Below are 27,961 nucleotides of genomic sequence, written 5' to 3' on the forward strand. Positions count from 1 at the left end.
AAAATCCTTGCTGCGAAACGGCTCGCCACTCGCCATGCGTCCGCCGCGCCCGCCTGCCTTACACGCATCGGTGATTCAGTGGTAGAATGCTCGCCTGCCACGCGGGCGGCCCGTGTTTGATTCCCGGCCGATGCATTCTATTTAATTTTCCTCACAGGCAGCCACGTAGTGCTTGCTTTTCATCAGGGACAGAATACCCTCTTCAGCATTAACCACAAGCAAAAAAAAGACCCGCCTGCCTTTATAGCAACGAAGATTTAGATGCGTTTGCACGTATTGGATAATTAGAGTTGAATGCATTATTTCAGCGCGATATATTTTTTGTAGTAGTTATTAGTAGGTAGGCTTTTGTTTATAATTTCTTCCGTTTAAAAATAGTCATTTAACTATCTAAAAATAATCATTTAAATATATTTTAATAAGTACTTGAAAAGATTAGTAGCACAGATTTAAAATTACGGTACCTACTAAAAAATCCTTGCTGTGTAAAACAATTGGAAAATCCTTATTGAAACTACGAAAATGCGGGTTGCATTAGGGTTTAATTAATTTTCACATTATATTAAGTGCTTTGCAAACATACATTATATGAATAATCCAGTAGTAAAAGCGGGCGAAGCCGCAAGGGGGTCGCTAGTATATTATATAATTAAAATAACGAAGTAGCCGTATTGTAGTAGCGTGCAAGGACACAAGTTCGATTCTCAGTCGAAATTTTCATTTACTCGCTCTGGTAAACCACTCGACACTATCTCATGAATTTGGTGGAAGTGGGAAACGGAGTGTTCCGGAGGTTCCCTCTAGTGTAATAGTAATAAAATGGAAAAAATATTTAACGTCGATTTCCATTAAATTTGTTCTTTTTGGATAAAGATTCTCGCATTAATTACCTCATATCAGGTTGTATGCAATATAAATTCGTTAAAAATAGTTTATCCCCACAGTGCCGTTTGCATGTAAAATGCTTTCAGCTTCATTGATTGTTAATTAAAGTTTTAATCCATACAAATGGGGTTTTATAAATATGATTCATTTTTTAATAACAGTAGGTATATTGAAGATTTATATATTAAAACTAGCGACCCTATTGCGGCTTCGCCCGCTTTTACTACTGGATTATTCATATAATGTATGTTTGCAAAGCACTTAAGATAATGTGAAAATTAATTAAACCCTAATGCAACCCGCATTTTCGTAGTTTCAATAAGGATTTTCCAATTGTTTTACACAGCAAGGATTTTTTAGTAGGTACCGTAATTTTAAATCTGTGCACTAATCTTTTCAAGTACTTATTAAAATATATTTAAATTACTATTTTTAGATAGTTAAATGACATTAAATAATACATTCAACTCGAATTATCCAATACGTGCAAACGCATCTAAATCTACGCAAGCACTACGTGGTTGCCTGTGACGAAAATTAAATAGAATGCATTGGCCGGGAATCGAACCCGGCTGCCCGCGTGGCAGGCGAGCATTGTACCACTGAACCACCGATGCGTGTAAGGCAGGCGGGCGCGGCAAACTCGCTTGTATAAGCAAAACGTCGCGAGGCGCGTTTCGCAGCAAGGATTTTTTGATATTGTAACAACTTCTAAAGTACTTATTAAAATGAAAAACAGAAAAGACAGTTTTAATCTATATTAAATGGCCAACGTAACTAATATACTTATTTATATGCTGAGAGTAAGGGATAAGTGAAACTTGACTCGATACAGTTGATGTGTGAACGGCGTGATGTGTCAATAATTAAATGCGTTTTTCTCTAAAACTATTCGCAATTTCGAAATAGTGTAAAAAACAAATTTTATCTTCGTTTAACGTAGAAATTTAATAAAGTATTTTAAAGGATAAGGATTATTACCATTATGGAAAAATATCCCTCACAATAAAAAAATTATTGAAATTACTATTTTTAGACAGAAATATCATCACTACACGTTATTCTTAAAAGATACGAATATGCTCTTGCGGACTTTTTTGTAGATCTTATTAAGAGGAACAATACTCCAGTACATTTTTTTCATGTAGTATTTACCATTAGAGCAGCGCATGCGCCAAAGTGTCTCAGCGGGTTGGACTTTATGCACATTTATCGTATTTATGTTAATTTACATAAGAATGTACAAATAATAAACTATATACAAACCTTCCCTGAAAAATATTCGACCTAATGGTGAAAACCGCATCCAAATCCGTTGGGTGGTTTAGAAGAAGAAGAGTTAGAAAGTTCAGACAGACACAAAAAGCGACTTTGTTTTATAAGATATAGGATAAATGTATTTTTTTTTTATTTTAATGAAAAAAATATATTTTTTGACCGATCCAATTAAAAAAAAGAATCTTGTGAATCATCTTGCGTTGTCTTGAAATTTATACTCTTTTAAGCTTTTTTTATTAAATTATTTATTTGGTAATTAAGGAAATTGAGCTAAAAAACTCTTTTGTTTTAATTTTACCTTATAGATAATTTTTTTTTACTAATGTAAAAACATTCAATTTATCAATATTGAATGTACATCACGTGTACCTAATTAAATTATTTCATACAATTATCCTAACCTATAATTATTGACAAAAAAATATTTTTTTCAGCTTCACGCTGTATTTCGCGTGTAGCACAGTGCACAAGGCACTCCGCTCTATATATTTACACTACGGCGAAAATTACACTTTGCCTTGTTACCAGAACAAGGAAATGAAAACTATATTATTATTATTATATTTATTAAATATTTCATTTTCTCGAGTGGGGATCGAACTCACAACCTTATAAATCATTATTACATTATATAAATATGTTACTTACAATTAACACTAAGCATGATGCGCTTGCTGACTGAAGGCGGTACGTCATTAGAGGCAATGCACAGATACGCGCCCATTTGACGGCGCTCGACCTTCGTCAGGTTCAACGAAGGCCCCGTGAACATGTCCGCTGATGAAAAAACTAAATTATATATTATAGTTCCAAATTAACATAAGAATATTATAATTTTAAATTAAATTATGGATTTATAAAGGGAATAAATCGATAACATAAATTTGGTCTTAAAGTTTTACTATATTTTCACATAAATATATTATTCTAATGTTAGATATTAGCCTGTATATGTACTAAATTTATAGTAATTTATATTACTGTAAAGTTTCATCAAAATTTGTTCAGTACTTGGATGGATGGATGGAAGTGGATGGAACAAGCATCTATCCTTACAAACTTATACATTTACAATATTCGTTAGATACGTTTATTTTCTAGTTCCAGGTTTTATCCTTGGTAAGAAAGAAACGAAATGCTACGTTAAAAAATATTTAAACATTTTTGTATCTATGAGAAATAAAAAAGTAACATTATTTAAAATTACATAAAGGAAAGATGAATTATGTGAAACATTTCTTATGTAATAATAATATTTTTATATTACTAGATACTATTTATTACTAGAATTAATAAACTTGGAACTAAAAGCATATAAAAATCTAATAAGAACAGATTCTCAAACGTTATAATTTTCCTCTATTAGACATTATATCATCAAATACATTTGCTATAAAGAAAATAATGTAATTAGTATCATATTTCTAAGAATCTTGTTTCCTTATGTTTGTTATACTTATTCTCTTCAATATTATACGGCTTATCTAAGTATAGTTATCTTTTATGAGAAAAAATCTTTGTTTTATAGGAGGAAGGAAAAGATTACATTTCTGGTTGCAGAATGGAAATTAATTACATCTTAATTATGTATTTTTTTAGCGAAATTTATGTTTGATATTAATTAAATAATTTACAAAGTACTAACGGAACGTCTTAAGTTCTTAATATTAGGTTCCCTCTGCCTATTCTGATGTGTGCGGGAATCAGCGTGAAGCTCATTTTTGGTTTTACTTCCATTTTTTTATTTTAGAAGAAAAAAATATCTAAATATTTCTACAACATTCTCGTTTCATCCTCGTATGAATTTTTGTTCATTGTTTTATTTTTTCTTTTACCGCGAAGAAATATTTTTTTTTTTTTTTTAAAACGTACAAAATTTAAACCTGAGCCTCGTGGATATCGTTCAAACGCTCTGACCACTAAGCTATACGTTCACATCAAGGTACGTCAGAATTCTTATACGCCTATTCGAACTTATTTATGTTGTTAGGATATTATAACATATATATTATATACGTATTACATCTATTTCTTTGTAAAAGTAGTTCTTTCTTTATTATTTAGTTCAGCACATTAATACTTGAAAAGCAAAAAAAAAACAAGGAATCGTTTTCTCCCGACAATAGACGCTACTTGCCAAGGAGGAAATGAGGGGCGGACTTGACAGAGAAATTAAAGCAGCAATGGAGTTTACAAAAGAAAATTTTCTACTAAAAATTATTTTCGAAATGGTGCTATCATAGTCATTTACAAAAAAAAACTCTAATTGTACCCCATGACATGACTTTTTTATAGCATTGTCGACTTTTTTAAAGGCGATGACTTTTTAAGCTACATTTTTATTCGCTAAAAGAATATTTTTAATCTATATCAGTGACGTTCAGACGTCTTCTTGTTTCTTTTTGTTGCAACACATTTATTGTTCAGTCCTTTGTGTTGATAGTAAGATGTCTTTTTATCAAAATGTTTTAGTATTTTCTTAATTTCACTTAAATATTAAGATTTATGAATATGTACTAAATATGGATGTTTCAAATATAAATTGTATAAACTGATTAGTAATTTATCAACCAAAGATTTTAAGAAATCGCTACAATATACTATAGCCTTTCATTATTAATTCTAATTAAAACAAACCTTTATAAAGTTCGCCAGCTTCATTTCGCAGCATTATATTAGTTCCATCTTCTCTTCTCCATAATATACGAGGATGAGGTCTGCCGTCCGCCTTGCACGTTATACTAACGTCGGTGCCCTCTCGTGAGACGATATCACCGCTGGTTCCCTCGTCCACAATGTTTGGTGGAACTGTCAGGCAAGAAGGTAGAATTGTTTTTTTTTAATATTATAAGTTACTACTATGTTTAATATTAGAAGTTCGTCCTGAAATATATGATGTTGTGTTCTACCACTCAACACACAATGTGTTGAAAATTGAACGTTGAGGAACGGAGTGTTTTTAAAATACACTTCTTTCTGCCTACCCTCGCTATATGTGATATCAGTGTAAAGCTAAAAAGATTGTCTAATTAAAAATTGCAGGAACAATTTCTTTTATACCCTTTTTTTTCTGCTCTTTTCCCCTTTAAGGCACTTCGTTTTGGTATACGAAACTCAACGCCGCGTATTGCATCATTAACAGAGCGACGAAATATTAAATATTTTTTTTCCTAGAGTCAAAATAGATGCCACAAACCTCCTTAAAAAAAAGAATATAAATATTTCCACGCCTGATTCATATCAAGCTTTATCCTTTAAAACAAGGACACCATTACCATATTTTAGCTAAAAACGCCAAATATAAAAAAAAACACACATACAAATTAAAATGTCAATTTCCCCCAAAACATTAATTTAAAAACATATATTATCACGCAGTTAAAATCGGCGTGAAACAAACAAAACAAAACAAAACAAACAAAATAATGGACGCAATATCGTTACAAATGTAAAATCCCAATACGTTTTTTTGATATTTATGAGATACGCGGTATTTGATTCTTTTCATTTGAATTGGTAGCGCTAAAACAATATACACTAAAGGGAAAAGCGGTAATTTAGGCATCATAGAATCGTAATTCTCGGCAGGATAATTTACTTTTTATAGGAATTTTTCGGTCAAAATGAACGCATAAATTTAGGGATAAAAATCTTTGTATAAATATTTATGCCCTTCTTAAAATTAAATAATGACATGAAATGAAAAGGCCATTTTCGTCACGATTGTTGCTTTTTTTATTTGAAATCTCGCTGTGTAATATTTTAGCTTGGAATAAGTAAGGGAAGTTTATGGTAAACAAGAAATTTTGTGTATATTTTGTGAATCATAGCAATTTTAAATATTATTTTTTATTATTAGATATTATTAAAAATATTTCTATTATTTTCATTTATTCTTGTATTTATTATGAATATTTTGTATCACTTTTTAATAAAATGACAGTTCCGTTCCTTCGTTAATCTTCTGTAATTCTATACTATTATTTATTAACTTCACAATCTCAATCTTTGTGAGCTAAAATTCGTTACGGAAAATTGAAACAATAAAATTAACCATCCATTGAATTTCACGAACAATTATAATATTCCTAAGTTTAATTATTAAATTTACACAGAAATTACATTTACAATATTAAAATACAAGATTAAAACGATCTCTATCAATAAACACTAAGAATTTACAATTTCAACGCTATTTTTCGCGACGCTATTCTTTAAAATATCTAACAATTTTCTTCAATTTATGTGCCGTCAGAAACACACCAAACTCTATTTTATAGTACGTGTCGCTTAGAACGACTCTTTCAGTTTCGCTTTTGGTCGATATATCCATACAATGCAATGGAAATATGTTTTATCTAAACCATTAGTGTTGTCTTTCACTGAGAATATTATATCGCACCCTTAGAACAATCCTATTTTAAAAATATCAAGCTTAGGGAAACGTCAAATAAATATTAATTACGTTTTTGTAAAAAAATTAGGCTTACAAAATCATTTTAGATGATACTAGTAAATATTTTTTAAGTAATTGTTAATTTATTGATCTATATTATTTCTTTTTTCTCAAAATCATAGTTTTTTTATTAGGTCACTATGATTCTGTTTATAAAAGTCTTGTGTATGAAATTTTAAAAATACTATTTCATAAATAAGACTAAAATTAATATTTAATATAGATTGGTCATTAATAAGTGTGATAACAAAGAAAAAGTACTGAAATATTACTTTGTTAACTCTATACATAATTAATCGGCTGTATAAGTGGTTATTTGCATATTTTAATAATGTCTAAATATTTATTGAGTGAAAGCTTTTCAAGTTTCAACCAACAGAAAAATTTTAAAATAAGAATTTATTTTCTGTGCAAGGTACTCGTATATTATAATTATAATCTTGATGTTTCGTTTATATTATTAGCATCCAATGTTTTTTTACATATTTTTTTATACATAGTCAAAAGAGCAGGGGGAAATATCTGCTCTATTATTTTTCCCTACATGTATACAGTTTTTAAAATACAATAATTAAAATAAAATAAATTTTATTTCAGCTTCATCATGTATCCCGCATACAGGAGGGTAGGCAAAGGAAATCTAGTGTTAAGGCACTCCCTCCCCCATTCTCCACCGAATTCTGGAGACATTACGTGTTGAGTGGCGGAATTCAACGCCGCGCTTTTACTATAAACACCAGAGCGAATTTGTATTGCTAAAATAGAAATTGTCGGTCATTATAAAGCACTTGAAAGAAATTACTTCTTGACAATTCTATAACATGGACACAACAGCCCTTTGTTCTTTAGCAGAATGGATTAAATTATATTTCAATTGATACTTTAATAATACTTGAAGCTTAATATTATTTTGTATGATATTTTCGAACAGCTAATTATGAATTGGTCATTATAGCATCGAGTACTTTGTCGGCGAGGTAAAATTCAATAATTCCCATAGTAATCGCCAAATATTTGCCTTTTATTTATGGCAATTTCAATACTCAGAACAAGTGTGCTATTATGTGTTTTTGATATATCCATTTGTTTTAATCTATATTATAGAAAACTATAATATTTTGGACAAATTCTCTTCAATGTGTGAGTGTTTGGACTTGGAGTGTTTTAACTCTGCAGCTACCGGAGATGTCGAATAGTTAATTTTGATGATTTCAATCCATAAAAACATACCTTAAACAACAACAAAAACACTTTCAACTGCTGTGCAGATTCGACCAAAATCTATATATTTAACACACAAACAAGAACACATATATTTTTTATTAACAATTTAGTTTTATTACTATATTGTATTAAAGTCAATATAGAAGCACGGATTTGTATTGGCAACGTGATCACGATATGCAAGATATTTACCAGTTTCGTCGATATCTACACAATATTAACGTTTATGATTTAGGAGGAGGATGCGGCGTGGAACTCTTGCTTCGGGCGACGTGACTCGAATTCTAAAGAAAAGGCTTGAAACTCTAATCTAGTGCGTGACGGGGATTTAAAAATTTCTATTCTTTGTTATATCAAATTTCTGCTTTAAAATGAAATATAATACTTATATTATAAATGTGAATGTAAGTTTCTTTGTTACGCTTTCACGCCGAAACTACTTCACCGATAGTCATGAAGCTTTGTACATTTATTTTTAGAGGTATTAGAAGAGAATAAGAATATTTTTTATTAAAAAGTTTATATATTTCTTTAAAAAATACATACATTATATTATTATCTTCTTTTTTTAAATATGTATTAGAAATATATATATATAAAAATGTCCTTTGTATATTATTCAAAAATAAGCTTAAGCGAACGAAGCCACGTTTGAGTCTCTAGTATTTATGTTATCTAACATGTTAATATATTAAATTAATTGTATATTTAACCTTTTTTAAATAGAAAATTAAAAAAAGAAAGTTAAAGAATTTTAAAAGAAATTCATAAAAAGTTTTGAAGTTGTTTAAGTATGTTCAAATTCCAAGCCTAAATTAAATATTAAATATTTAAACGTACTTTAGTGCTTTTTGAATTTTTGCAATTATATTTCATTCTTATTTTCATGTTCTCTTGTATAATACAGTCGAGTTTTGACTGTGGACTATTTATAGTACGCAGAAGCGGAGAGGACTCTCTAAACTTTATTTTCCGCTCATTCAATCAAAATCGTTACGGACCCTGATTTTCATCTTTTAACTTCGTGTTTTATCAAAATAGGCAAGGTATTATTAAGTAGGTTTATATTTTAAGTACTTTTTTTCCTAAGTGGAATGTAGACACTATTACTGGTCAGCAGTTGTGCAAAGCCAAGTTTCAACAAGTTACCACAGCGAGAAAAATGAAAATGTTAAATATATCATTTCCTCGAATAGGAATCGAACCCATAACCAGTAGTACCACGCACGTAATAATCGCACGCTTATGCCTCTACATCATGGCCGGCTTGGAATAAAGCTAAAATAATAATGTAATTAATCATACAATAGATCATTCACACAAGGATCTCCATATCTATTTAATCCTTTGTAAGCTAGTTATGCATGCTATCACCAGACAGGATAAATATTAGTCGTTCGTAAACAGTTAATCATTGTTTATGCAGGAATGTAATATGTTTTTGTGTTTGCGATTACGGGTCGTCGCTGGTCCGCGCGGGCGCTCCAACTATGTTTTATTTGCTCTACGAGTGTGTATATATCAATATCGATTACAAAATTATTCATGTAGGTATATATTTTGAACTATTTTAATATGAGGCCAAATTGGTTTGACAATAGTAATTTATTTTTAATTTTGTGTTAATTACACAATGTATCTTAATTTTATTATTTGGATAATATAGGCCTAAGATTTTGAAATAATGAATAACTATGAAATAGAAGTGGTCGTTCTGCAGCTCACTAAGTTAGAAGAAGAAGTTTATTCTAGAAAGAAAGAACTGTATATGATGGACATGCTTTGCTATGTCTGTTCCTGGAGTTAGACCCTTCGGACGCTTAAAGAAGCACTGGTATCATTTCATGATGTAGGACTTGAGAGCCAATGGACTAACCACTGAGAATCTTAAAAATCGTATAAAATGGAGAAGATTAAACAGAAACATCCTGGCAACATACGCCGAGATTAATGGCAATAGGAAAAGATATATAGAGAATATTTCTACATGAGTTTCAACTGAATATATGTACAAAATTTCAAATGAAACTTTTTTAGAAACGTTCCGCTCCCGCTACAAATTTTTATATGTTTCTAAAAATGTATTTTTCTTTTCTAATTGTGGATAGCATTTTAAAAATGTTAAAATTATGAAACCATTATAATATATTTTATATTTCAACACACGTTCTTAGGTTGTCACTTATGAATTCATTAATATTTGTTTTAGAGTAAATGTATTTTTAGATATATTCAAATAAAAATGTATAAAAAATCTTTGAATATTCAATGTCAATATAACTGAAAAGAAGTCACGTACAAGGAATGCAGACTTCAAGAGGGCATATACGTAGAGGTTGATGACAGCAAATAAAGTAAAATAACGTAGACCGTAGCATAGTGCTACGTCGCGCAGGATAACTAAAAACAAATTGGGATTTTTTATTTTGCAATGATATTTTATTTTATTTTTCTCTATATTTATTATATATATTCACTATCCATATAGAGTAAAAAAATATATTTTTAAATCTATTTTCTATTTTCTAGTCAACATATTTGATAACCGAATGCAAACTTTAGCCACATTTTTATGAAAATTGTGTGAACAGGAATGTTTTAAATTTGATACATTTAAAAATAATATGGAGAGGCGTGAAATTTTTTGTATAGGAGTGATTAAGAATTTTTTTAATTTAAATTATAATAATACATTGGGCAGATAAAATATTTATAAAAAACGAGATAAAAATAAACATATATTTATTATACAAATTAGAACTAAAAATCGTTACTATTATTTTTCTTATTATTTCAATAGATTTTTATAATGAAACTGAATACATATCATTAGTTATAATAATATATATATATATATATATATATAGCGGCCCGCCCGCGGCTTCGCCTGCGTGAACTACGTTATTATTAATTTCTGTTTCCATGAGTACCTACGTCCTATAAGTGACGTCCATGCAAAATTTGAGTAACGAAGTTTCATACAAACTTTCAACCCCAAAAACAATCCCTTAGAAGTCGAATATTGCAAATTCCCGTCTTAGCGAGCACCTACGTCCTATAAATAACTCCTATGCAAAATTTGAGATTCCTAGCACGTGTTTTTGAGATTTCGTGATGAGTGAGTGACCTTTCGATCTTTTTATATATGTAGATTATAGTATTAAGGAAACCACCAATTATAATATATATACATATCTATAGCAATCAAGCCGATTAAGTAATATAGTCGCTCGATCGTCATTAATTGGAAATGACAGGAAATGGTACCTAATATTTGTCATACATAATATTATTAATAGAGCTTATTCAAAATCAATTATACGTAGAATTAATTAAATATATTGAAATAACTTCTATTCTATTCAATTTAAGCTTTTATAACATACTAGCATACAAAGAACATATATTTAAGTAATAAGTATTACATTATTCTAATAAATTATAGTTTTTGTGTATAGGTAATAGCTAAATAGCAGTAAATATAATTGATGAGTTCATGTTGATGAAACTTTGACTAGAATACCAGTCTTTAGTACCAACAACAAAGTTGCATATTGTATTTGCTATATCGCACTGAAGACAGACTGTTCTATTCTAATAATAGCAACAATCAATATCATGACATCTATGATTGAGGCGATTTACTAAATGACCCCATTAGTTTCATTGCATTGTACATTATGTTGGTTTCCTATATAAATAAATAAATAAATATGTATGTGATTCATAGCATCACCTATATCCCGCATATAGCAGAAGACCCGAGGTCAAGATACTCTGTGACCTTTTATTTATAAAATATAGTCCATATAATGGAAAATTTAACTTAAAAACATATACAAATAATAAATAAAAATCAGCTTCACGCTGTATCCCGCACACACCAGGTTAGGCAGAGGGAACCTAGACAGAACCTAGACCTAAGACACTCCGTTCCCCACTTTCTGCCAGACTCTAGGGGAAATGCGTGTTCAGTGGCAGAACTCAATCCTGCGCTTTTGCCTCGACACCAGAGCGAAGAACATGGATATATTGGAAATATAAACTTAAATAAACATTTAAAAATATTGTGCCCTTCTTATTTAAAATATAGTAATTGAAAAAAATAAAAATAACTTTAAAATGACAAAAGTAAAATAGCCCTCACCTAATACATCCACACATCCAATCTGTTTCTTCATAGTGCTAGTATTAATTTGGCACATATAACACCCTCGGTCTTCCACTTTCAGAGGACGGATGTGCAGCTGCCACGATCCTGGAGAATCATTTGTGACTGCGTAGCGAGAGCTGTGAGTCACTAAGCGGGTGTGCAACGTTAGAATAGTTTGATCATCAGCTCGAATCCACGCGACCTGGGGACAAAATAAAAGGGTAGAGAGGGCGAAACTTCTGTTGAGATACGGTCCCTAATTTTTCGTGGTGTTGAGTGGCGGAATTTAAATCAATTTGGTGATTGAAATATAAATAACATTATATAATAATGAATAGCTTCCTTACATTGTAAGTAAAATTTAACCATCTCATCTACTCACTCATCCATACACTCTTTGTTGTAACCAAATTCAAATCAGGACAATGATATAAAATTGAAGCAAACCTTATTCTTAATATGTAAAATAATAATTTAAAACATATCTTTGTATATATATTTTATCTTATTAAATTCAAAAAAGATTTCCTCGTAAAATTTACAAAAGCTTCTTATTGTAGGCATAATATTGTTTCAACGCTATTGTTTATTCATATTCACTTCAATATTCAGGTATTAAAATTTTCGTCTATTTGTCGAGCATTAATTATGACTAAAATATATTTGAGGTGGCGATGTTGACACCATTGGCATATTTGGAATGATTCTGGTTGACCGACGGTTGTTGATTCAAGACCCACTTTCATAAAAAATTTGGAAAAATGCAGAAAATTATAATGCAGGGTTGACTTCGTTCTAATATAGCCAGAAAATGAAGGTATTATTTACAATTAGATAATACAATCTTAAAAATCTATTAGATTTCAAACAATAAAAAAATATCGAAGATTTTATCCTTAATACGAGTTGCGAGTCATAAATTGTCGACTTCGCAGATCCGAGAGTGATGGAAGGGGATGAGTGTAGATGAAAAATATACTAAATTGTTCAAATAAAATCCGTATTTTCAACGTTCCAGTAAATAAATCTGTTCAAAGTATATAAGTATATTCGTTCAAAGTATTTGTGAAATAAGATATTATTAAGGTTACAGGATGAAAATGTTGTAAAAGAACGTAAACCGATTGCTTCATTCCCGAGGTCAGAAATCAAGTGGAATCCTATTATTTTAAATTTCACGTGAAAGAATGCTCTGGTAAGGGAAATACTTATTGTATTAGGATCCTTTTGTGTTTTACTAAATACAATTTGATGTCACATAAAGCTTTTATTACGCGCGCACGAGTTGGCATTTAGTTAAATATGTAAAAGTGTCAGAAGTAGTTGGAGGCTAAATTATTATTTAAATTAAAATCTATTGATATTTATGTTTATATATTCAAAGTGTTATTACGCACTTAGGAAAGAATAATATTTTTTTAGAAAAGAAAATTATTTTTTTAAGAAACGATGTAGCTTGATGAGAACGTATGGCTTAGTGGTCAAAACTCATGGATGGTTTCCAAGAGGCACGAATTCAAATTCCGCTATTTTGGCTTTTTATACATTGCTAAAAAATATCTTTTAATATATTATTTTAATATGATAATGAATACACTTTAATTGTATAATATTATTTGATTTCAGGTTTAAAAATGCTACTACGAGTAACATTATTTAATGGTCATACGTATATTTTCGTTTAAATATTGAATTTTATATTACGATACAGTTAACTGCTTCGTTAAATTTCTGTTAACTGAAAATTTTAAATTTATTTTTATGTCCGATATTTTAAAATATGATACACTTATTCATATGTAGAGCTAACTAACGAACTAACTTTACAATATTCTATTTAATTATGAGTTACTTATTGAAAACGATTCTATATAAAAATAATAGTTAAAAAAAATTATACATTTATATAAAGCTAAGAAAATAGGACAAGTAACAATTAACAAAATGTTATTACCTAGTATAAAATAATTCAAGTTAAATTTTGTTATCTATCTATATATATAAAATCGAAAGGTCACTCACTCATCACGAAATCTCAGAAACTATAAGTGCTAGGAATCTCAAATTTTGCATAGGAGTTACTTATTCGTAGGTGCTCGCTAAGACGGGAATTTGTAATATACGACTTCTAAGGGGTTGTTTTTGGGGTCGAAAGTTTGTATGAAACTTCGTTACTACAAATGCTAGGAGTTTCAAATTTTGTATAGACGTCACTAGGACGTAGCCATGGAGACAGAAATTAATAATAAAGTAGTTCACGCAGGCGAAGCCGCGGGCGGGTCGCTAGTATCTAATATCTTCAATGTTCTGAATAACCTTTTTACATACAAATGTACATAACATAAGTATATACAGTTAAATGAAGTTCATTAATATTCTATCGTTGAACAAAGGATTTCGGAGCTTGGTCCTACTTGTAACAATAGATCTGGTTTAAGGCGTTCAGGGAATGTGTACATACTGTCAGCATGTACTTTAGCTTTGTAGTATTGTTTCAAAGTATTATATTTATTATATAAGAAAATTTCGCTTCGTTCTCCTCTCACCTGCCAATTTCGCTTTTCGCTCAATGTAATCGCAAAAAGCGAAACTCTTTGAAAGAAAATGCTTTAGTATAGAGCATACTAAACTTACTAAAAAAAAACAATCAAAATGTTATATAACTAAACAAAAGTTATTTATATAATAACATTATATTTTTAAAAAACTTATATTATTAATTAGTCACCCACTAGCGGCTTCGTCCGCTTGAACTACACAATTATTAATTTACTAATCGGCATTACTTTCGTTTCCTAATAATAATAACATTTTAAAAATAATAATAAAAAGTAAAGTTCCAGCCAATTCTATAAAACAGTTATTTATAACAAGCAATTTTCTCGAACAAGGTTCTTTAAAATGTTATAACTTTTTCATTTATAAGTCGATTGAAATAAAAGAGACACTGAATAAACATGAAAACACTACAGTTAAATCAATTAAGCCGTTTCTGAGATTACCGTGAACAAACGTACAGACGTACAGGCATGTTTTTTAAAAAAACATAGCTTTTATTAAATTATATGTACTTAATATATAGAAATTCCAAAGAAAAATTTTAATATAGCGACAGAGTGTTAAAGTTTGTCTACATAAAGGTAACATTTTTTTTTTATTTTTCAAAATAAGGGGAATATTATTATTATAAAATAGTTTAAAATATTATCCACATATAAACCAAAATCTATAATGTAATTCTTTCTACTGAAATAATTATATCTGCAAAGTCGTAGCGAATTATTGAACTGTTTATATTTAACTCATGGGAGGTCCAAACACTTAGTTTTTCATTATTAGATCAATCGAGATTGTCTGGGCTCTCAACTTATTCCTAAAAACAGTTTCAGTTATCTTATAATTGATCTATAGTAGATTTTGTAAAAGTAAAAATAGTTTGTGTATAAAAGGTTAATCGCAGTGTTATTAAAACTCTTTTCGTGTTTTATGTCAATTTTTAAAAAGTCACTCGTTGAAGGTAAACAGAAGAAACCTAATGTTAGGTCGTTCCGTTACCAAAACGAGCCAATGAAAATATTAAATATTTTATTTCCTTGAGTGGGAATCGAATTCACAACCTATAGCGTTTAGAGTGTCACGCTTGTGCCCTTGAACCACGAGCCCTTAATTTAAATATACACTTCTGGTACCTATATATATATATATATTGCGATATCATACATGTAGTAACTTCATATTATACATATAAATATATTTATTATTCACATAGTGCTTGATGTAATTTCACGTTTCACATTCAGAATAAAAATATAAAAAAAATATTTAACCCAAAGCAGGTAATGAGTTAAACACTTTAAAACATAGAATAATTTTAACGCAATTTTTATCATTTAAAAAGAATATGTAACTAGATTCAAATTGTCGCTATCCCATAGTACTTTGCATAATCTCCCCCTTTTAATATTCAACGGTAAAACCATGTCAAGTGCGTTGACAGCATGCAAGTAGAAAATTGCAAAAAACTTTAGAATTAATATTACAAGAACAAAATGAATTGGGTGTGCTCGTCGTTCATTCGTTCGTTCGTATATTAACAGAAATCGTATATTTCAATATTGAAAATTATATTGTAATCTCCTTTTAATATGGAAATGTGGAATTTAATATTAAAAATGGATTTGCTCTTGATAATATTTTGCTTCGGATCTCGTTCGAATTAAACATGGCCGGGATTTAACGACGCGTCATTCGGTTTTAGTAGGCTCATAGAATATTTTAGAATATTTAATCGTGCTACGGTACTTGTGGCTTATTTGGGACTATGCTATACTTGTAAGTTCATGTTTTAAATAGAAAACCTTTCTATATTATCTTCTTGTAACCTTATAAACTTCTCCCAGCAATGCTTCCATCTCTGTAGCCAAAATAGTTAGTACTGGACGAAAATTGTTCACGGAGGTGGTGTCCTCTTCGTTTGATAATCTTTGTCTTCCGAGCGCAATTTCTAGACGAGGGAAGAAGAAGTGCTAGGTGCTGGGTGTCAAGCTGTCAAAAAGCGATGGTCAAATAGTCATCCGTAGTTCCTGAGCTTTCACCATGTCAACATTCTTTTGGAACAGTTTCCCCTTTGCAATCCATATTTGGGACTGTATTTTGTTTCAGGCATATAATAAATAGTGTACCCAAGTTTAATCTAAAGTAATTAATCGGCACCAAAATTGGGATTTACCCATACCCAAATATTAATATAATATGTGCCATACATGTTTTTTTTTAAATGTTCATAGCCTCTTCCTCACCTTCACGCTTTATCCGGCAGTACATGACAGGGTAAGCAGAAGGAACCTAGTGTTAGGACATTTCGTTTCGCACTTTCCGCCGAAATTTGGAGGCATTACGTGTTGAGTGGCGGAACTCAACGCCGCGCTTGCCTCGACACCAGAGCAAAGAAATAGAAATTTGAATTTAAATAAAATTTAATTTCCTCGAGTGGGCATCGAACCCACAATTTGTTACGTTTACAGTTACACGCTTGTGCCCCTGTTCCATGACTTGCCTCGTTTGACATTTTCATATTCATTAGAAAACATGCTAGTTTAAATAAAAAAATAAATAAACAAGTTACCTCATAATACTAAGTACACATGCAATTATTTCAGTCTAAATGAGACAGCTCTTTGTATTTCCGCAAGAGCATAAAACAACAAACGGAACAACAAAGATTGAATATATTTACAAATTTAATTTGCTGCTCTATAAATCTCGTTATCTTAATTTTATGTATATAGAAGCACATTAAAGGAAAGAAAGAAAAGCTTAATAAGGTAACGCCTTGAAATACAAATGAATTTTCCGCTCAGATGGTCACAGAGGCGAGAGAGAGCGGACTGGAACAGAATTACACCGGCGACTAACTTTTCACGTACAAATTTATTAATTTTCATTTAAATATTTATAAATATTTATGTTTGAACTTAACGACGTGTTTCTGGCGTTTCGTTGTATTAAAAAGAATATTAATTTGTATGAAATATCATTTTTACTTTTTCAATTGGAAATTTGTTTGTGTTAATCGGTGCATATGAGTTCTTATCTTGTGAATGTGTTGATTTAGAAGCTTGATTTTCTTCTAAGCTTCAAGGGGCCATAAACTTGAATATTTGATATTTCAGCTTGGTATATTACAGGATCTCGGGACAAATGGTCTTTACAGATGGAGACGAACAGGCGGACACTTTTTACGTTTTGAGGCACGAATAAAAAAGTAAATGACGAAATAATAACGCTGCTTTCTTCATAAGAAATAATACTATTTACTATAAAAAATAATAAATGAATTTTTAGAGTACATAGCAGGTGTGTTATTTAATAATATTTTATAGTGAACGATAGCAAAAGAAAGCGGAGAATAATCAGGTAGCGCCTCGAAATGCAAATCAATTTGCCGCTCGACTGGTCACGGCGGGTGGATTGAAAGTAAATTGAAGCTGACGACCAAGTTTGCACGTCTCAGAAATATAGCATCGTTTTGATTTACAAAGTACTTTTCACGTGCAACTTGGTCAGTACTTAGTTGTTTAAAATGCATTAAATAAATATGTCTCAAAAATTTATAAAAACAATGTCTCAAAAATTGGGTGGGGGAGGTTAAGATTTAACACTAGGTTCCCTCCCTTACTCACTCACTCCCTCCCTAGTTTCCGTAACTGCTAAAAAGCCAGAAAAGCGTAAATCTGTGGTATAAAAATGGGAGGGGGGGGGGGTAGTTGAAGATTTGACAGTAGGTTCCCTCCCTTCCCTTTCATTCTCCCTAGTTTCCCTAACTGCTAATACATCCAGAGAAGCGTAAATCTCCTTAATATTAGGTATATGATAATGGATATGGACGTGGATATTGAAGAATAGAATAGAATAAATATGTAGTAGTATCAAGTATTAAATTCTAGAAAATATGTATCAATTACTGTATTTTCAATAATAACTAAACATGTATGTTCTTTCTTAAATATTATTCCAATTTCAGTAAAAATAAGGCTTAGCTGTCTTCCACAGGCTTTTATTTCTATTCACAATATAAAATAGTATAAACATATACTGAAAAAAGATAATGACAATACTTGTTCTGTAATAAACACTTTTCAGGAGCTTTTTAGTGCTTTAAAGGGATATATTTGTAATTCTTATATCGCCTTTAATACTCGTATTTTCTTTCTTGGCTTTTATTTTTCTGAATTGGTCTTTGTTGGGTATGTTATTTACTTTTATTTTGGCAATTTGTTTAATAAGAAATAATATAAAAACAAGTTATATCGGACTAAAAATGTATATAAATAATTATCTTCATCACATCGGCCTTTCGACGTCGCTCATAGGTCTCCTCCAGAGATCTCCACGTTAGTCGGCCCTATGCTACCTGCATCCAATAGGTTGCCACGACCAGATCGTTGCTCCAGCTGGTCTAGGACCTGCCCATCGAGTTTCGTAGCTGCCGAAAACCTTTTTATATGCTGCTTTTCTTATTTTATATACCGCCAGGGTCACATAATGCAACTAATGAATTATTTTAGCTTTACATCACTACAAAATGTAATATGTAATCTTTTAAATGTTTTTTTCTTCATATTTTAATTGTCATTATATGCAATGACAATTCGACGACCTTAAGAAGACAGCGGGAATCCGCTGGATTCAAAGGGTGCAGGACCGGACGGAGTGGCGAGAATTAGAGGAGGCCTATGTCCAGCAGTGGACGTTGAAAGGCTGATGGATGGATGGATGGATATGCAATGCATTGTAAAGGAGCCCAAATCACGAACTATTAATAAAAATACCTAATTACGACAACAATAATTTTCCTCACATCACTAAAATACACAAGATAACAAATATTATTATGTACTTATTAGAAAAGTATAAGTAAAAGTCCTCTTCCATAAAAGATTTTATTTATATATACATTTAATGTAAAAGACTAGAAAAATTAAAGAATAAACAAGACTTCCCTATTTAAATACATTTAAACACACGGCCCGTTTCTATTAACTGTAGAGTGCAGCATGCATTTAATTCTTCGCAAACATTTGCGCTAAAAGATTGCGAGCTTACTAATTTTCTGTAATAAAAACAAACGTTCTGAATAGCTTTTATTTAGCGTTAATGAGAATTATGCGTGCGTCGGTATAAACTTATTATTTTAGACTTAGAAAATTACACCTTTTCTTGTTAGTTAGTTAGTTAGTTAGTGTTTTTTCTTTAATTATCTCTAGCTTTATGACTATTAATATTACTGACATCGGTCTTTTACTATATATTGTATGTATATATTTCACAGATTCGAACTCGCACTCAGAGTGATTGCCAATTACCAACGACGGTGCTGTAAGGATGCATCCATATATATAGGGGCGAATGTATAAAATATAGACTTGAATACTGTATTCTCCAATTGTATACAAAATTTACTTATTTATTTTTCTTTCAACTTTTAATTTTAAATGAAAAGAAGTATCATGAAACAAAAGAAAAAATCGGAATATTGTTGATTTTTATCTCACGTTTAAATTGAAAAACTGATTCATTAAAATATCTCAATATTTGTAAACGTCAGTCTGTCTGCTTTTATTTTACATCTTTTGTTTAATATAAAAAAAATAATAAATGTGCGGGATTTCTTACAACCAAAGTTAAATTTTTCACTGTATATAAAACGAGATGGTTATTTTTTCAGAAAAAAATACTTTTAATATAAAATACAGATACAAATTTTACTCGACTTAATTCAACATGGTTTTTTTAATATTTCTGCTTGTAATTTTTTCTCTAGATACATAAATATCAATATGATAGGTGGCTAGGTCAAAATGGTTTCTCGTTATCTTCCTTCCTATTTAAAATTTTATTTTATTTCTTTTTTATATTTTTTTTAATAATGATAATGTTTTAATATAGAATTGAATTGAATAATTATTTTACATTAAAATTCTATGTAATGTCATTGTTAAGCTTTTGGACTCTTACTAACAAACATATAATAAAGTTATATATCCATAAATAACCTAATAATATATTTATAAATAAGATTAATTTAGTTCTATTGAACTAATTAATAGTTTGACCCTAATCTTATAATGTAGCGGTCAAATATAATTGGAGGAACTAGTTCGACTTGAGCCAAAACTAATTTATCTTCAAATCTGAATTGGTCGATAGTAAATGTACGAAGGTATTCCTAATAGGTGAAACCTTTTCTATATGTATTTTGTATTAAAATACTCTCGTGTATTATGACATAATAGTACATTAATATAAAGTCGGAATTTTATATCATATAGTAATTATTAAAAAATACTACTAAATTATTATAAAAAAATATGATCCTTCAAAGTGTTTATTTTTCATAATTTCAGCCAGTGAAGTGACAGATGACAGATAACGGATGACGTATATTTTATACTACGAGTATATCGTTATTGTTATAATTAAAAAAAAATGTCGTTGTCGTTTAGTGAAATTAGTTATATATTTGGGTAGGTAGGCAGCAAAAAATTATAGATTTCTTTTATATTTATACTCAAATCAAATTTTCAAGAAAGGAGTTCGAGCCTGGCTACGATCAGCTTTTCTAAGTTTTCTAAAAATATTTTTCTATGTTTAGCATGAAATAATACTAACAAAACGTTAAAACAATTTCACTTTAAAAGAAAATATAATAAAAACCAAATATTTTCCTTTGCCCAACAATGGGATGGTGTAGGCTAGGGAAAAAAAAAATATATTTTCATATTTAAAACAAAAAAAATCCAATATTAAAATAAAGATGAATCCCTAATAAACGATGACGTTATACTTCCCAGGAAAACTTCGATTATGGGGTGAAAAGCAAGTCATCGGGATCATCTAAAACACTGTTTAAATGTCATTAGTGATCGATCGCCGTTCGACGTTAGCTCGTTTGTCATTGGACCACTAAATGGATCCCGTATAAACGAGGTTATTTACGAACCACTCTTCGAAAAAAACACGTGAAAGAGTAAATCTAGGAGATAAAAGTGAAGAACATCATTAATTATGTTTTCTTCAGCCATTTGCGGTGTTCTCTGCAGCTGTTTTGTATAAAGCGAATAATAAATAGCTTGCGACTTCCGCTTTATCGGTTTACTTGTGGTTGTGAAATGGAATGTATTAAATTTTGGGAAAAAAAATAATGAATTTCAGTCTCAAAACACATTAATGATTCCACATCTGGACATGAAATGTCTTGAAAATTGGGCGAAAAGTGAGGATCGTAGTGTCTTAACTCTACGTTAACTAAAAAAAGATAGAAAACTATATCCCTTGTCTAATTCATCTTATCTTTTTAGGAATAACCGAAATAATGTTTATAGTGCATAGGTAGCTATATATTATTGTGGGTGTTTCAGCTTGTCTGGATGCAAGTTGAACACTTACAAACGTTGTGTAAATGCGAACTGGCTTCCTAATTTATGTTAATGAGCATATTCTGTACGTTTATTTATGGTTAGCAAGAAGATGTAGTTTAAAAAATAAAAGCTTTTATAATGGACATTTTTTTTCAGCTTCATCTCTATCCTGCATATACCAGGGTAGGCAGAGGGATCCTGAGAAGTGTAGTGTTAAGATACTCCGTTCCCATGTAAGACATTTGCGTTCCCCACTTTCTGCCAAATTCTCGAGGTATTGCGTGTTGAGTGACGGAACTAAACGCGGTGCTTTGCCTAATTACCAGAGCGAGGAAATGACAATTTCAATCCCCGAATGGAAATCGAACTTACAACCGTCGTGCCTATAGTCGCTCGCTTGTGCCCCTTCGTCACGAGGGCCTCATTTGTGGCTTTCATTTTATTTCTCTGGTAAAAAAAACATAAACTGGAGGACTCGGGAACCCAGTATAACCCCCAATTTCGTCTACCTGCCCCCACATTGCTATTCACGGGATACACGCTGGAATTACTTCTAAATCACCCTATGGACAGATGAGCCCTCATCTCAACATATATTGTTTGTAACTATGAAACACGTCTGAAGATACGTTGTGAACTAATCGGCTTTATACGAGTAATGTGGTTATACGCACTCGACCTAAGCACATTGTACGTCAGTATAAGTGAAAGGGAAACCCTAAGCAATATCTCAGTAATAGCATAGACATCAAAGTTTTTATTTTTTTGTAAATAAAAAAAAAATATGTTTTCACCTAACTTGTGGATTATCACATGAGTGGCCTTCAGTAAACAAGTCTTTCCCGAAAATACAGCTTAAAGCATGAAAACACAAGGGGTCTTATAGGTGCGTGAGTGGGCACCGTGTACAGAATGGACGGTTGGACGCGTCCAAATAAGTGTATTGGTGGCGAAGGGTATGCTGCTCCCGGAATTGAAAGACTAGAGTATTGCTCCCTAGGGATGGAGATGAGACCATTAGGTCATTTTTTCAGAGCCTATGTGTATGGTGTAGCGTAGACAAGGGTTGTAGGAAATCGTAGTTGTTTTTATATGTAGAGATGTTTTTTAAGCTTTACCGTTCTGAGAGAGAATCTAGTATTAAAAGACATATCGTTGTTCAATTTCAAGAAACTATACGAGGAGTGGTGGACATCAACGTATCGCTTAAACGATCTTTTAAACGTCTCGATCCACGCATAACGCATTTTATTGGTATTTAAAAAAATATGTTTTTTTTAGGTTTGACACTGTATCCGCATATAGGATGGTAGGTAGAGGGAACCTAGTGAAAAAACACTCCGTCCCCTACTTCCCACCGATTTATTTAAGGATTGCTTGTTGAGAGGCGTAACTCAACGCTACATTTTACCTTATTACCAGAGAGAAGAAATGAAAATATTCATAAATAATAATGCACTCTTTCGAGTGGGGATCGTACTCACAACCGTTGCTTTAACAGTCACACGTTTGTGTTACTGCGCTACTACGGCGTTTACATTCAGCCAAGTATTGTATAATCTTTTAATAGTTTAACGAGATTACCTCCGAATAATGGAACATATAAATTTCGAACAGAGTTTTTTCTAATCCACTTTATTTCAAGTTAGATTCAAAATGGCGCTGTCACATTGAATTTTCCCTGAAGAAGATAATGTGAGTTGAAGAAAATTATGTAGATTGGGAAGGTATGACAGATTAAGGCGGTTCCTGAGATAGACTCGATTAGACTAACGATTGTAACAGCGAGCCAGTTCAAATCAATTATAATAATGGAGGAAAATATTTGAGTTTGCTCGAAATGTTCGAATTAAGATAAAAAGGAAGGCGTGATATCTATTCTGGAGCAACGCGTTGATGACCTTGTTTAATATTCATTAAAAAATCCAATAGAAAAATATTTGTGTTCTTGTAGTATCTAGAAATAGAAAAAAAATATATATGAATTTGTTATATTCAATTTGAAAAAATAATTGAAATCTTTATTTATCGACGGTATTGTATTCTATCGTTTAATAAAATCGACGATCCAGTAATCCACTTCAGTCTACATTTACATTAAAAAAAAAATTAACTTTTGATTTTCAAACCAATTTTATACCCATTATATCTAAAACAACTTTTACATATAATTAATGTTATAATATATGAAAAACATATAACAAAGAAACAAACACATTCCAAATAAGGCAAAATGACTACAGTACCAGACCACTGAACGTACCTTATAATCCCCTATGTCTGATACGGAGCAGGTGAGCACGGCTTCTCTGCCCAAAGCAACTGTCACATTCTCGATGGGACCTACGAAGTTAGGTTCACTATCACGAAGTGACACCGTCGGCCCCACCCTGCTGAGCGGGGACGTTGTTTGATACCTCATGCTGCTTTTGACCACTGAAACAAAGAAAATTATGTTATTAATGTATGGTTATGTAAATTAATAGAAAGGTGACGCCGTCATGGAGCAATTTTGTTGGAGCAGTTATGGGTTCTATCACCACTCGGGAATGAATAATTATTTATTATATTTTCATTTCTTTGCTCTGATACTAAGGCAAAAGCGCGGCGTTGAGTTCCGCCACTGAAGGTGCAATGTCTCGAAAAAATTGGCGGAATACGAAGTGTCTTAACACTAAGCTTCCTTCTACATGTGGAACTCAACAAGAAAACAAAAATATCCTTAAAATTAAACTAGTTTGGCATATAAATATACATTTACAAAATAATATAAACAAAAACATTCACTTATCCAATTACAGAAAACATAACCTTAAGCTAAAATTGTTTATACAGCTACAACTTTATTCACGTGCTATCAAAAAATCTCCACACAAATTTAGGAGTGCTCGTAAAGCTATTCAAAGTGGCGTCACTTTTATCTGTCTCTTTGCAGGGCCTAAATCCTTGGGTGACGATGTCATAACAAATTTAATGGAAGGAAAAAGAAATTTAAGTCTTGGTGCTTTTTTTTTCTAAATTGTTGACCCTTTTTATCGGTAAAGGTTTGGGTAGGGCGGCTGTAGGGCGGCACTAGGGCGGCTGTAGGGCGGTGTTTGGGCAACTCTAATATTACCATTGATTGTGAAACATCTCTCACGATTTTTACGAGGCCATTACTATTCTCCACGAGCCAGTGTGTTAAATTGTGGACGAATAAAATCCCCAGCTATTTCATTATGCTGCTTCTAAAACTTAAGTGTTCCTTAGATAATTTTACGGTTATTTGGACGAAATATATTCTTATTATACTGTAGTAAGTTAATATTTGAGTGTAAAAGTTTAGTTTAGCTATATGAATAATTTAAATATTTGAAATAAGGCCAGTCGTGGGGCACAGCAATCGCGTCAGGTCGACGCTAAGGGCGGCGTTGAGTTCCGCCAATCAAAACGCAAGCCTGCAGAATTCGGCAGAAAGTGGGAAACGGAGTGTCTTATCACTGCGGTACAGCAGAGAGCGGGATAAAGCTTGAAGCTGATTATAATAATTCAAGAGAGATGACATATATCACCGACAGTAAATGATAACAATTATTAAGGCAATATATGCATGTGTTCACATAGTACAATTCTCATACATTCACCTTATATTATATTGTAGTCACAGCTTAAGCTTGCAACGTTACATTTGCATTTATCAAAATATATCTTAAGGTGGTTGCAATAAGGCTCATTTTCACATGCACTTTCTAGTTGCATTATATTTAGTAAACACCGTGCAGCAATTACTTACCTACAGTAAACATGGCAACTCAAGGACTTAACTATATACATATTATTATGTATATAATATTCATATATGTATGTATGACTGTATGTGAATGTTATTTTATTAATTTCTACTAAGATTAGCTATTTATCCATAACTTTTATGCGGCGTTTAGTTCTGCCACTCAACACGCAATGCCTCCAGAATTAAGCGGGGAACATAGTGTATTAACACTAGGTTCCTGCCTAACCTGCTTGTGTGCGGGATACAAAGTGAAACTGAATATTTTATCTCTGGCGAGTAGTATATGACTTCTAGTTACAAAAAAAATAATATAAAATACTTATATAAAATTTGAGCGAGGAAATAAAAATGTTAAATAAATAAAAATGAAATTTAAAAACTTTAAAAAAAAATCAAAGCGAAACTCGAACCTGCGTCTTGGAAAGCGTCCAACCGGTCTTGCATATTAAGCCATACGTTCCTATCAATCTACTTTAAAATTCTTAGACGCTTGTAACACGGTATTTTCTAGTTAGCGAATAGTCTAAATATTTATTTTCTTATTATGTTAATAATAGTCAATAGCTATAATAGCTAGTCTGATAGAAAACACGTCGGTCAGGGGTTCGATTTCCATTCGCGGGAATAAACTATTTCCCTATCCTTGCTCTGGTAACAAGGACAAAGCGTGCCGTTGAGGTCCACCACTCTGCCCACAAAAATTTAAAAGAGAAAAAGAAAAATCTTATCTTTATTCCTATAGCTAATAATATACACTTGTTTCCTTTATTTTGGAAAGTAATTTATCACTATTAAAAATTTCCTAATCAGGTGACTGACATAAAAAGAAATCTTCCTCAGAAGCTGGCTACCGTCATTAATTATAAGTTATACTTTTCTGTTAACATCAAAAGCTTTAATTAGTAAAATTAATAGTTTTACAACAACTTCTCACATAGTTAAAAGGAATATTACTATCATTTTTAATTTCTTTTACTTTAAAACACTGTAAAATTTATTTTCTAAGTTTCGACACCTTATATTTGTGTTTTCTACGTTTTTAATTTATAAAGTCATTCGTTTCAATGTAACCCAGTTTAACGATAAAATATAGATGTTTAAAGTAGCTTCCTGGCTTAAAATATGTTGAAGATTTCTCCATCGTGTGGGGACATTCTTCTATTGATTCTATAGAGATTATTTTTATAATAATCCATACCTATATTATAAATGCGAAAGTAACTCTGTCTGTCTGTCTGTCTGTCTTTTACGCAATCAGGCCCAAACCGCTAAATTAATTATGATAATATACTCATATAGAGATACTTGAGGGTCTCGGGATGAACATAGGATAATTTTTTTTCTCATATTTGTAGTATTTTCGATTAGAAAATATTTATTAATTTGACATGCAATTTATTCCGCCATATTAATAACAACCCTCGCTATGCGACCGTTGCTAAGCAACGATTTGCACGTCGTCGTCAACGAAAACGTCACACAAAATGAGAATAATTTCATAAATATATTTAACAAATATTCGTATAGTTCAAGCGGGCGTAGCCGCGTTCGGGTCCGCTAGTATCTTTATAAATTACAAAAAATATAATGTAGAGGCCTATTGTAGAGCAGGGACACAAAGTGTGACTGTAAAACCGACTGGTCCGATCCCCTTTCGATGAGATGAAATGTTTATATAAGATTATATAACCTGTTCACTTGTCTTGGTACAGATGGCCTTTAGTTTGCAAATGCAGGCTTTAAAAACGTAGAAACAATAATATAAATAAAGTAAAAATATCCATGATATATACTACTTAGATATTATTTTTATTGTTTATATACATTATACCTAATGAATATATAAGGCCGTCTTGGCGCGTGTGTTTTTTAACGCGATGTTTGTGGGTTCGATTCCCACTGGACAAAATGATTTAAGAACTTAAGAATACGCTACCGTAGATCATAGATAATTTTTGGGCTTCGCGCTGTCTCCCACACATAACAAGGTAGGCAGAGGGAACCTGGGAGGAACATTTGTTCACAAATATATAGATATTCAATTACAGTTAGAACGAAACATGCACTGTTTGTTGCATTTACTGGTCTGGTCAATCTGTGACACTAAGATACGAGTACTAAGGTACATATTGATAACATTGATCTGGCGCGCTGCCCAGTATAAATATCTAGGAACACTGCCAAACTCAAATAAGGCTGTTTTGTGTTTACCTTCTTAATTAGATATTGTATTATATTAAACTTTTATAGAAAAAAAAAGTAAAACCATGTTG

General features: G+C 31.3%; 1 protein-coding gene across 1 annotated transcript in view; it reads right to left on the reverse strand.

The window, feature by feature from the left end:
* LOC146539469 (protein amalgam-like) overlaps positions 1-27,961 on the reverse strand; it is a 70,855-nt gene that overhangs the window by 7,401 nt on the left and 35,493 nt on the right. Inside the window, exons 3-6 of the mRNA XM_085208443.1 lie at positions 24,180-24,352; positions 11,991-12,198; positions 4,801-4,971; positions 2,812-2,940 (exon numbers count right to left, since the gene is read on the reverse strand). Coding sequence (XP_085064569.1) covers positions 2,812-2,940; positions 4,801-4,971; positions 11,991-12,198; positions 24,180-24,352 — 681 coding nt within the window. The remainder of the gene's footprint in view (positions 1-2,811; positions 2,941-4,800; positions 4,972-11,990; positions 12,199-24,179; positions 24,353-27,961) is intronic.

This window comes from Heliconius melpomene, chromosome 4 (assembly GCF_056956725.1).
Source record: "Heliconius melpomene rosina isolate 202511_hmr_F chromosome 4, ASM5695672v1, whole genome shotgun sequence".
Classification (NCBI taxonomy): domain Eukaryota; kingdom Metazoa; phylum Arthropoda; class Insecta; order Lepidoptera; family Nymphalidae; genus Heliconius; species Heliconius melpomene.